The sequence below is a fragment of the Xenopus tropicalis genome, chromosome 7 (genome assembly GCF_000004195.4).
Source record: "Xenopus tropicalis strain Nigerian chromosome 7, UCB_Xtro_10.0, whole genome shotgun sequence".
In the NCBI taxonomy this organism is placed as follows: domain Eukaryota; kingdom Metazoa; phylum Chordata; class Amphibia; order Anura; family Pipidae; genus Xenopus; species Xenopus tropicalis.
The window spans coordinates 46,817,572-46,830,919 of record NC_030683.2 but is presented as its reverse complement, the minus strand read 5'-3'; the positions used below and the strand labels follow the sequence as shown (position 1 = coordinate 46,830,919).

The 13,348-nt window shown below is 36.9% G+C and overlaps 1 protein-coding gene across 2 annotated transcripts in view; it reads left to right on the top strand.

Moving 5' to 3' along the window:
• The window catches only part of unc5b (unc-5 netrin receptor B), a 118,973-nt gene that overhangs the window by 80,292 nt on the left and 25,333 nt on the right, over nt 1–13,348 (top strand). For both annotated transcript variants that reach the window (XM_004915943.4, XM_002938959.5), the window contains exons 2-3: nt 8,380–8,601; nt 11,752–11,895. In XM_004915943.4, coding sequence (XP_004916000.2) covers nt 8,380–8,601; nt 11,752–11,895 — 366 coding nt within the window. The remainder of the gene's footprint in view (nt 1–8,379; nt 8,602–11,751; nt 11,896–13,348) is intronic.

Below are 13,348 nucleotides of genomic sequence, written 5' to 3'. Positions count from 1 at the left end.
GACTCTGTTAATATAATTTGAATATCCCTAAAATCCGAAGAAATGTAATACTTTACTTTTTAATCAGATGTGAAACCTCTTTTTTATGTGCAGTCAATGTAAAATATAAACTTAGATCTATGAATATAAAATATAATCTAATAACACAGAAATCAATACTTTACAGAAAAAAAGGTCTGGCCTGTGAAGTTCTGCCATTTATTTGCTCTGTAATGAGATACAGAGGAAGTAGAAGCTTTAAGTCTGCTACAGGGTAGCATAGAATCTTATTAGATTTACGGCAGTAAGAGTCTTGAGTGCGGAGGTTAATAGCGCTCATCTATTCTTCCACCAGCCAGAGGGAACTCCACGCTCCTGAGCTTGGCTGCCTGTGATACTAATAAAGATTGGTAGCCAGTATTTCACTCTTTCCCACTAATGTTCCTGAAATATAATTGATAATAGAATACTACTTTAGTTCTAGGGAGAGCCTATTTTTATGTTTGGCCCACTCCTGTTTCTTTTTTTTTTTTTTTTTTTTTTTTTCTAATTTGCTCATGTCTGAATGGCCAGTATAACTTTCCAAGTGTCTTCTGTAATTTATGGTCTTGTGCATTTTAGTAGTATTCATTGTATTCTGTTTCTTAATTTATAAGATACATTGCTAAAAACAATTATCAGTTAAGCAGGTAATACCCCATATGACAATGAATGTGTTCAACTGCTCTAAGTAAACCTTTGACAAATGTCGGTTTGCTATTAGACTGCTGGGAATTTTGATCTTTCATAAATCTGCCTTTCATCCTTGGAAACTTTTCACCCTTGGATCCTAAAAGGATCTTACATTTTGTTCAGAGATCTTTAACCAGTGCAATGTAGCTAGTGAGCCTACATGCAATAGCTAGTGGCTTAATTGTGCTACAGCAGAAGCTGCAACTGCAGAGGGGCCCGGTAAAGGCCTTCATCTTCCCCCTACACCAGTAATCCCCAACCAGTGGCTCACCAGCCCCTTAGATGTTGCTCCCAGTGGCCTCAAAGCAGGTGCTTATTTTTGAATTCTTGGCTTGGAGGCAAGTTTTGGTTGCATAAACAGAACCTTCTGTAGGCTGCCAGTCCATATAGGGGTTACCAAATAGCCAATAATAGTCCTTATTTGGAACCCCAGGAACATGTTTTATGCTTGTGTTGCTCCCCAAGTCTTTTTACATTTGAATGTGGCTCATGGGTAAAAAAGGTTGGGGACCTCTGCCCTACAACATGCCTGTTTATCCATATGTGTGTCTGCGCAAATGTGTCAGATAAGCAAATGTTTTTTTGCAGCACAGGGAAATAACCTTCCACTACAGTTGTCAGCCTCTGTGTCACAATGTGAAATTAGCTGCTCAGAGAGAGAACCACATGTATAAAGACCAGGGTTGTGAGTAGAGAGATGTACTGGGGCTGGGGACTGTCAACCATAACTAGTTGTTAGTTGGCTGCACAGCAAATTCAATTTGAGCCTCAAAATCTAGGCAAGTTGACCTATTTTACCAAGATAGATTGAAATTCTTCATTATTTAGGGCTTTACTGGGCCCTCTATGCCCCCGCCCCCCTCTGTGGTTACGCCCATGCTGTCAACCCCCTATAAAACAGTTGTACACATAAAGCCCTGCTTTTCTGTGCTTTGCCCCTTTAGCAATGTTACTGTACTTGTGCTTTATTTAAAAAGAATGAAATGGAAGTACTATTGTCACACTTGGTTTATTATAAATGAAGTTGTAGTAGTGCTTTACGCCTCACAGCTGTTGTCTTATTTTGAAACGCGATTTAGTCAGTATGAACCGCACATTTGCTACACAAACTTACTTTTTTTTCTCCCCCAAATTAATGAGGGAATGGAGTACATTGCCAGGCAACAAGTACTGCCAACATTGTCAATGACCCTGTGGCTATAAAGGGATTACAAAAATAATTATTGTTAAGAATATGATTGCACAGGAAAAAGATGAGTTTAATAATTGGCCTCGAGCAAATGTCACAACAAGCTTCAGCGGAGTAATATATCTTTAAGTGTATGTAATGGCTGAGACTCATGTCAGCTCTGGTCTAAACAGCACCCAGATTAGTCTGGGAAATTGAGAGCAGGCAAGAAGCCAGGAGTGAATTAAATACCAAAACACATTTGGCTTTCTGTTATGAGATATATTACACAAAGGGCAGTGTAGAAAGAGTGCCACCAAAATATATTCAGACAATAATGCCAACGTATTAAGCTGGTACGACGAGTGCATGCTTAGTAGATTTAAATCTTTTTTTTGTATTAGATTTTTTATTTTACTGCGCATGAGCGTGTCTGATGAGGGAAAGGTAAGCAAAATGGCAGCACTGCATTAATTTTTGCAAAAGACCCCAGTGCTTAGTTTTCATAAAACAAGCACCAGCCCTGGCAACAAAACTTTGACTGGGGCGTGCCAAACATAGTGGCTCCCCCAGTGAATCTGGATTTCTTTTTCCTTTAAATAGGATTTTATAGGAATGGCATTGTCATATTTCAGATATTTTTTGGATAACAGGTTTCTGTATAAGATCATCATCATGTACAAGGCCTTTTCAATCTATTTTAACTATAGAAGTTTGAGTGATTGTAATGGGTTATTGTCTCCAGAAACTCAAATCACTTTAAGGCAGTAGAACTGTACTATACCTAGAGTCAGAAAAATAATCATACTAGACTGGTATGTGCCTTTATAGAAGGGTAAAAAAGGATCTAGAGCTGTTATATCTAAACACTTATTTACTGTCAAGCAAACTTAGGTGTACGTTCTTTTCTTGGCTTATTTTTATTTATGAAGAACGGGAGATGACGGAATGAAAAATTGGCCATCCCTATACACAGCAGGTGTGATTTATCAAATTCCCTCAACCAATACATAGTGGTGAATTCTTTTCAGCAGGCTACTTCACTGCTTCCGAAAATGGTCTTAAATTTGTAGTCTGTAAAATCTTAAAGGGAAACTATACCCCCAAACAATGTAGGTCTCTATGAAAATATATTGTATAAACAAGCTCATATGTAAAACCCAGCTTCATCTAAATAAACCATTTTTATACAAATATACTTATTTAGTAGTGTGTGCCACTGGGTAATCCTAAATAGAAATCTGCCATTTGCAGAATTAAGGGCCGCCTCCTGGGATCATAGGATTCACAGTGCACACAAACAATCCAAGGCACACATTGCTAGGTCACATCAGCCAATTAATGGAAAGGGTTCTGCCTTTTACTCCCATACTACTTTCTGTTACAGTTAAAGCTGCATTATTTCTGGTCATGAAATCTCTAAGGGAGCACACAGCCCATCTCTAAATAGTGGATCAAAGGAAAGGATGTACTGCTATATATATTCAAGTTTAGCGAAATTCTTTAATAGGTCACTTAACATAATATAAACTATCTGTTGGTTAAGTGTTCATGTTGGTGATATAGTTTTCCTTTAAAGGGGAAGGATAATATGATTTGCTCCAATTCTGTAGTCTGTAATGACCAATTCTACCTGCACCCAGTTAAAGAGCACCTGTTGTGCAAATATATTTTCTCATACCGGAGTTATGGGCTTGTAGATCCTGAACTCCAGGGAAACAAAACAAAACTCCATTGGATCTTGCTTTCATTGTAGGGAGCATAGCGTTCAGAAGGGGTTACCTTGACAAAATACTATTGCTCTCCCTTAACAGAAATGCAAAAACTTTTGCATGGAAGGTGTCCTTTAACTGCTTATCGGTTGCCTACTAGACGTGTCACTTTGCCCATGCACTACAGGATTTTGTACATTAGCTTGTAAAGGTTCCACAGATCTCCAGTAACTATCTAACTATTTATGCTTTTGTATCCTAACCATAACTTAGAAGTGCAGTAGTGTGGTTTAATTTATGTCAACAACTGATTTAATGGACTGTGCAGCAGCTCCAGTTAAAAAAAAGTACAGCATATGTATCCATTTATTACAGTACCATGGATAAGCTATATAGTATGTTCTGAAGTGTTACAATGATGCTCAGCATGTGTTGCAGCTACCTAGAATGCTGTTGGGAGCGTAAAAGAAGCTAGTGTGTATATAAATGATGCATTCATACACAGGCTACATCTTATTTGATATTTCATCCCTTGTGACAATCAGCTCAGAATAACGGTGATCTGAAATGGCTATATGTACCTTAATTCGTATGGCAGTAATACTGAATATGGAATGGTGAAGTTGAGCTCTTATGTAGCTCCAGTTCCAAAAATGAACACATGTATTTATTACAGGAAAAATGTTGTAAATCATCTTCATGGCATTGGGTTAAAAGATTATTTTGTAAATCTTTGGTTTGCCCTTGGGATTCCTAGCATCTTTAAGATAATTAACAATTCTGAGCCCGGCTAGGCTTGGTTTTAATCAGGGTAACCTGATACATTTGTGTCCCTGCTGGATTGAAAAAGTGTTTCAGAGGTGTAATGTAGCCGTGCAGCTGACTGGCAAAGAGAAAGAAAAATAATTATTGGCACTTTAATTATAAATATGTGCCACAGTACTCCTTTAATTTTCCATCTACCTGTAATATAGGCCAGTGATGGTATTATAAAGAGGGAGCCCTTATAAAGGGGCAGTATAAGGAGGGAAAACTGTAGACATAGAAAGTAAATTAATCCTGCATTTATAAAATCATTGCTATCATGTTTACAATACACTATCAAAATTCTTGTATGATGTTATTATGACGTATACACACACACACACACACACATTATATATATGTATATCACAATAAAATAGATGTTCATAAGTGCTGCTTACTAATATTATTAGTAATGACTGACGCGTGTATTATAATAAAGTATTTCTCTTTTGCAAATGATGAGGATATTATAAGTCATCTTGGAGTTCTATGACTTTACATGGAATTCCTTGGTAACCTATAACATTTAACAATAGGGGGTACATTATTCAGCATGTGTGAGTAGACTGTTGAAAGCTAATTGCTGATCAGTTGCTATTGACAACTGCACTTTTACAATTTAGCACCTATGTTAATAAATCAGCCCCTTCATTCTGCCTTCTGCAGGAAAGTGAAACATATAATATGACCAATTATATTCCATATGGGTTGTTTCTTGAATTTTGCGATCCTGTGTTTCCTAAAACTCTCATACCAGATGGGAATAATTAAAAAGAAGAATTTAAGAAGTAATCGGAAACACTGTGTACATAGTCTATATGATGTGCTTGACCCTGCAAATGTAGCATAACTTCATAACTTTTAGCACAAGATCGCATTGCTAATTGGTTTAGAGTTGTTAGTGCTGTGTTCATCTAGTTTTTTGATGAGTCTTATAATTTTATGGCTGAGCACACAGGGTGATTTTATTTCTGTATCTTTTCAATTATAAACTAAGCGTCATTTAAAAAAAAATAAATAATAATAAAGCACTCACAGATACCACTGAACCATAAACAGAGTTGGTGCGTGCTAGGATAATCACATCTCTGGGGGGACATAGAAAATATAACGATAACATATAAGCAAAATATCCCGAGCTAAATGAGCTCTGTAAAATAGAAATTGGCCGGAACACTGCATACTATTCTCTATTTCTTCTCCTATCTTCTCAAATTCCAATCCAAAATATATTTAAGTGGAAGTTGTAAAAAAAGAAATATTTGAATAATTTTATTTGTTGAGCCGGCCATACATGCACCGATAATATCGTATAAAACCTTGTTTTGTACGATATTTGGTGTGTGTATGGCGACTCGAAGAGGTGGCCGATATCGCTAAAGGCTGAGGATATTGGTCGACTTGTCGATCGGCCAGGTTAAAAGATTTTAATGGTCGCACGAAAAATCGGCATTGCTACGTGTATGGCCACCTTTAGAGACCACGGTTGGGCAACCCAAAACTGGATTATGTGCACCAGCTTGGTTCCCTTTTTTTCTCTCTGATTTTTTTAAGGAATTCAGTAGTCCATCTAATTTCCTATCAAGAATATTATTTCCTACTGTAACATTAAGGTTTGCTTTTACTGGAATTCTAGACCCTAACCATTATACCTTCTCAATCAAAAGTTACAATTGGCATTACACGTTCAAGTAAGTAGTGCTTGACATCTATCACGCTTGGGCTTATATATACAATTTACATTAGCATGAGAACTCCATACATCAAAAGAGTACGGGCTGATGCATTGACATAAAATATTGTACGTTTGAACATTTTCTCCCTAATCCCTTTGGATTTATCCGGCCATGATCTGCTAGACTTGCCTTTAGCAATTTCAGTAGTTAGAATAAATGTACAATAATCGTAGCTCTGTGTTTTGTTGCGTGACTGCAAAGCAGTGTTAAATAAACCCCACAGATTCTCAAAGGCATGTGGGCCCTGTTTAGGACCTTAAATAGGTTTTCACATGCATTCCTGCCATCTGTTTTGCAGTCCCTCAGTGCTTAGGAAACAAATTAACTTTGCGGGAGGGAAGAAATGCAACTAAATGTGTAGTAGTTAACAACTGTTTATTTATTGTTTTCCTTTAGGCTAGTTGTTAGAAAGACTGTAAGCCACTGGGCTTTGCTAGTTAAATGGGTACATATGAAAGATAATGTAACATAAAAGTAACGTAAGGTCTATTTATGTTTTAAGATGTCCAAGGACCAGCAGGAAGACACCAGTTTAGAGTACCCCAAAAATGGGAAAAATAAAGCAGATGAGAAAAAAAATTAAGGTTTATTCAGGAGACAAGGCTAGCAAGAAGAGTAGTAGTGATAAAATAATAATGAAACGGTCCTGCTATTTACTTGTATCTTTTTTAAATTTGCATCTGTAGGATACTTTAAAACTCTGTGTTGCTGTGCTCACCCCAGGGCAGTAGCTTAGCGCTTTCCATTCTATTTACTTAGTAACTGGGTACAATTGGTGGGCTACTGAGAAAATTACTGGCCGATAATAAAGTTGGGATGAAAGTTCTGTGGCATCTGATGGTAGAATGATATAGAGGCAGTCAGTAAAGGAGATAACACATTGATGAGGTTAGCCTGGAGTTGAATTCATCATTTCCAAAAGAACATTTAATAGAATATAACAATGTCCTGCTGTGTCAAAACTGTAATGTTTTTTCTAAATGGTTTTTAAATAAGTCAGCCCACACACCTTCTCAAATCCCTTAACTGGTGGTTTCATTATTTTTAAAATATTTTTTTTATCAGTATAGGGGCAGGATATACCAATATAAACCTTTTTTTAACATGAGCAAAAGAAATAAATATCATGCTGAAAAAGGTTCTGTCTATTCCTAGAAAATGCATATTTCTTAGTTATTTTAATTATGAAGCAGCAACAAAACATTATTTTGCTTTCACACTTTTGCTGCCTTGCTGTCTGTAATTTGATATAGCAATAGTGAGCTCTGTATTAGCCACCCCCTCTGTTCACCCTTCTTTATGACTGTTTTGACCTGCAGAAAAGCAGAGCTCTGGTAAGGTGGCCATACGCAAAGCAATTTTGACCTTTGGTGCGACCATTGGTCGCACAAAAGATCGTTCCCGCCCTCCACTGGTGTTCAGGGCTGAATTGTCAGATATGGAGGTAGAAACAATATAAATTCTACCTCCTTCTGTCGATTCAGCCCTGAACATAGATTTTGTTTGGGCAACTTCAATGTCGCCTGATCAAATCTTTTAACCTGGCCAATCGACCGATATCTGCAGCCTTTTGCTATATCTGTTGCCTTGTCGAGCCGCCATACATGCACTGAATATCGTATGGAACGAGGTTTGGTACGATATTATCGGTGCGTGTATGCCCAGCATTATGCAGAGCTATTATCTGTGCTCTAGCATTCTAATAGTCTTCTTTTCAGGAACTGGTTTTAAAGGAAATCTTACACTTTTATTGATTTAGAGCTTATACATAAATACAATACAGGTGTCTTTATTGAGTTGCGTTATAGTACAAACATATGTTTTAAAGATGCCATGATAAGTACGATATGGTTATATAAACAAAGGGAAGAAAAAATGATGTAAAACAGTCAAAATAAGAACATCATGGGTATAATGCTTACGCAGAAAGATTGAGAGGGGCCAAATGCCTCTCTCAAATACCTAATATAAATTACAACATTTGTTATCAAGAAATCAGGCAAATATCAAAAATGTTACTGGCCCATTTAGTATAGTAGACATTGGGAATCCAGTACTAATCACTTAACATAGAGCTGCATAACCCAGTACAAGTTTACTGCCTGTTCTCCATTATAGACTTATTTTTATAAATAATGCACTGAATTAGCCATGAAAAACATTGTCACTAACCAAAGATATTAAAATATAAGTGGTAATCATGGTTCTTTATCCCGTTTGCTCAAAATTTTCTTTGTCTTTCTAGGAATTGAATACAGTGATGTCCTACCAGACTCCTTCCCATCAGCCCCAGCAGAGTCCTTGCCACATTTCCTGTTGGAACCAGAGGATGCCTATATTGTAAAGAACAAGCCTGTAGAATTGGTATGCAAAGCAAACCCAGCCACACAGATCTACTTCAAGTGCAATGGGGAATGGGTCAACCAGAATGACCACATCACCAAGGAAAGAGTGGATGAAGTGACAGGTATGGTTATTATTAATTTTTATACTGCCAGCAAGTTTTGCAGCAATTTACATTCATTTACAACAAACAAGGGTGTTACAAGAATCTAATAAACAAGAGTTACAGAAAAATAATATCATCAGAGAGCTCTATTCACAAGAGCTTACAGTCTATGTTTTGGAGTGGGTATTTGCCTGTAATTCTGGCATCCATTTGATCTGCTGCTTTCTTCACTGTCTGAATAAGCTCAGCTATAAAGTAAACTTGAGATTATTTCCTGTCTCAATACCTTACAGTCCCTAGCATGACTGCTAGCTCGTTCCTTACATGTGCATTTCTGCTAATCATTTTATTTTTTATTAAAGAAAAATTCTTGACTTTTATACTTCAATAACTTTGATGCCTTTGATGTCTAACGTTTGGCTGCTCAGATGATATTGTTGTACTGCAACTCCTGGAATCCTTAAACAAAAACTTTGATTTGTTGAACCACTGCTAAAACCATCAACACCCCCCCACCCCTTCATTTTCTGACAAAGAAAGAGCTTATCACCCTTAACTAGCTTGTTTCAATCATTCAGTCAATTTTTTACCTCCTAGATCAGTGGTTTCCAACTAAGTTGAATCTAGTGGGCTGGTTATTTATTGAGCCAGATTATGCCACAATAGTATATTTTTCTCAATTCATACAAAACGTCCAGTGTACGAGTCTCCAATAGGACAACTCTTTCCTACACAGTGTGTAGGAAATATCTTCTTATTTCGCTTTTACACATATCTTGAAGAGAAAATTCTCTGCATCAGTTTATTTATTGGTGCAAAAGTATTGGAGCCTTTTCCTTTGTAATGTATCCAGGGTATTTGATTATATGTAGTCATTCAATACAAATGTATCTGACTTCTAAATTGGATATCTCAGTGCCCTAATATATGATTAACTTAATGCCGAAACCGCTAGATGATTGATGTAGATTTTCCACATAATAAATTTGGTTAGTGTGTGTGTCATTGCATAATTAGTTTTAACTACAGTTCATGCCATGCTCCCTTGTGGATACTGGGTTATGCAGATGGTGTTGCACATGAAATTTTCTGATATCTTCCCACAAGAGACAAGGCAGCAGGCTAGAATGTGCACCCAGACTTTATGGATTCTGCTTACTACGACAACAAAACCCCTTAGAGTAGCATTCACTCATTGTTCTGAATCAATTATACTTTGAAAACCAGCCCTATTTATAAGCTGACTTTATTTTCCTATATGCAGAGTGAGTGTTCTGTGAATACCATACTAAGTGTCTTGACACTTAACTAAAAGTGAAAATGAATGACAGCAAAATCTGAAAGTAAGATAAGTATACATGAATTCGGCAAGCAACATTATTGCTGTAAAAGGCTGAGAGACCAGATCATGAACATTCTGCTCTCTTAATACCTTTAATTTTTTATAAGTAAATCATACTCTAGGTGACTGAAGGCTAATAAAAGCTCATTCAAAAAAGCAGGCAGACATGTTTAAAAGATGTTGCCCCTGACCAGGCCCAGACTGGCAATCTGTGAATTCTGGCACATGCCAGAGGGGCTGCTGTACGATGCCATAGACAGTTACTATTTAGTGGGCTGGTGGGAGCTGTTTGGGCCTCTTTGTACTTGAAATGCCAGGACCTATTTTAAATCCCAGTCCAGGCCTGCACATGACTGCTCTAAAATCAACTAATAATTGTAATATATAATTACTAGCAGTAGTGGGGATCATTATTAGCAAACCTTAAGAAACTGGTTAAACGCCAGTTTGATTTTTTGGCACACTATGATTTGGGGCTACTTGAGGCAGGCTTCTCAAATGACACCTTACGTAACAATTCTCAGATATGAAACCTGACTGCACTGTTGCAGTGCCCTCTAAAGATTGTTGGAAACCAGCATTTCTGAGAAGGAAGCTTGTAATGCCTGTGACAGGTTAATTGGAAGGCATACAAGGGTGAAAACTGAAATTTAAAACTTTTTAGAAAATCTGTCGGTTATATTTTGCAATAAAAAAATATTTACCCAAGAAAGTGTTTGGAAGGTGAACCCTTTAACAGCAAGACTGTCCCTTTAAGGGAGATGAAAGTAGCCAAGTAAATGAATGCATATACATTCTATAACAGCCAAAGCTTTGGGAAGATGTATCTTTTTATTAGTGGTCCTAGAGTAATATAGTGATCATCCATGAAACAACTTCATTCCTTTATTGATTTAGGACTGACATAAAGTAGGGAATCTCCTTGTTCTGGAACCTTGAACTCACTTTTTCCTCCATAAAAACCAAGCACCAGAATAATGTGTGTTACATGAACTGTGCCTTTGTAATAAGCTATAAATAAGAATAATCATGTGATGCGCTTTCCTTTTCCAGTTAATGTAATAAAATATCCCTGTGCCGATGTCACACCGTATTTTCACACTATTCTTTATGACATGAGACCGGGTTGTGTGTGGGGTGGTTAATTATTATGTTGGAGCACTGAAATCAGCACAGCTCTGTCACTTAGCATTTTCCATGATTATATTTGGCTTCACCAACATAAACCTAAATAGTATGGAATCAGTTCCTATGTGTGGGTTCTTATACACGGGTGTAGTTTAAGCATTTAAGATGCAGGAATAAGTGCACCCTAATGCATGAGCTGATTGATTGTGTTTTATTCTGCCTGGTTGTACCCACCAATATCATATGTGTCATTTGGCACAGTTATATTTGTGTAGTTTAACATAACCTGTTGCATATTTATGCATTTGACATGCTTTTGAATACATTAAAATAAAAAAAATGCATGTTAATCTCATAAACAGCACTCCTGGCTTAAAAAAAAATCTGAATTTAATTTATGCATTTCAGTAGATGCACATTAAAACTATGAGGCACCCAACATGCTTTTAAAGCACAAATAGGTGGCAGATAATAACGGAAATGACACCATGCAAACTCCTGCACAACTGCACACGATTTGTGGGATACATAGTACACTTTGCTCTTGCACTTCTGGACATACATGTGCCTTTTCCATGTATAATAAAAAAAAATCTATGCATGTTGTAACTGTTCTTGAGATTTATATAGCATCAACTGAGCATATCATGAAACTGTCATATGTGCAATAAGCATTTTTTTTTTTTTACCCTCATTAGGCCTCGTGGTACGAGAAGTCCAGATTGAGGTCTCCAGGCAGCAGGTAGAGGAACTTTTTGGCTTGGAAGATTACTGGTGCCAGTGCGTTGCTTGGAGCTCAGCAGGAACCACCAAGAGCAAAAGAGCTTATGTCAGAATTGCCTGTAAGTCATGCACAGCGTTATAGTCCAAAATGTTACAATCCTTTTCCCTGTTGAAAAGGATATTCATATTTTTGTAAATAGAAAACAATGATTCTTTAAAGATTTCATTACAATTCATTCTATATTTTTATTTAACAACATTTTTTCTTTCTTGAACACAGATTGACACAGATTGTATAAAAGATATCCCCCAAGCATCTATTGGGAAGGTTTACATTTTCTGCCATAGATGTAATAGATCTAATAGATGTATCTATTAGTTGGCTCACACTTAATTAGATGCAAGGTTCATTGGCAGCATTGGACTGGGGTGTCCTGGGCGCACCAGAGCTGCAACCCCCTCCCTTCCCCGCTGCCATCATGCTGCATAAGAGTTATTGCCTTCCTCAGGTAAGAGAGGTAGAGTGTCCACAGCTCCTGGTGTCCCGCCATCCCAGCCCAACCCTGTTCATTGGCAATAGCTACACTACAGTGTAAAAATGAAACTGAGTGCGCAATATAAAAAAATGTTTTCAATATAGTTGGGTAAAAATTTAATCCATAAAGGCTGGAGTGGACAAATGTCTAACATAATAGCCAGAACACTACTTCCTGCTTTCAGCTCTCTAACCTCTTAGTTAGTCAGTGACTTTAGGGGGCCACATTGCCCCCCTCAAGTCACTGATTGGTTACTAACTGCTTAGAGTGGAAGTAGAGTAGGAAGTAGAGTTCTGGCTATCATCTTAGACATCTGTCCACTCCAGCCTTTACAGATTACATATTTGGCTAACTAACTATATAGAAAACATTTTTTATTTTGCACAGTCTATCTATTTTAACCAGTTTTATTTTTATACTGAACTGTTCCTTTAAATACAAAGGTAGGATATAAAATGAATATGGTATGTAGGCTTGTGGTCTGCATATATCAATAGAACTGCAAGTTAGAGAGAAATGTTTGAGAATAAATATAGGGGAGTTTTCAAAGATACCAACTGCAGACAAGCAATACATCATTTTTGTAATACCTAGTTATGATTAAGTCTGAGGGCTCTACAATGTGGACGTTGTATAAATATTATAATTATAAAATAATTATTATATGTAGACCAAGTGTCCATCATTTATACTTACATATGGGCAATTTCTTTTTTTAATGCTGTTCACTTTGCTTTGATTTTAATTTGTTAATCTTTAAACTGATAGCTGCTTATGGGAATAAAGTTATAAGTTCCATTTTCACCTGGCTTTGTGTCACTTGCAGGCTCTTGCCAGCACTTTTGCAAGTTTCAGAGCCATGAGGGCACAAGGGCAGATCCACACTCCCATCTTGTGGATGACTCTGGAATAAACTTATTTTTAGATTCTCAGTTACTAAGCTTTCTTTACAATAATATACAACAGTTGGCATGTTTTTAATAAAAGCGCATTCTATTCCTCCTGTACAAGGAAATCGGAATCAGTAAAAACAAGT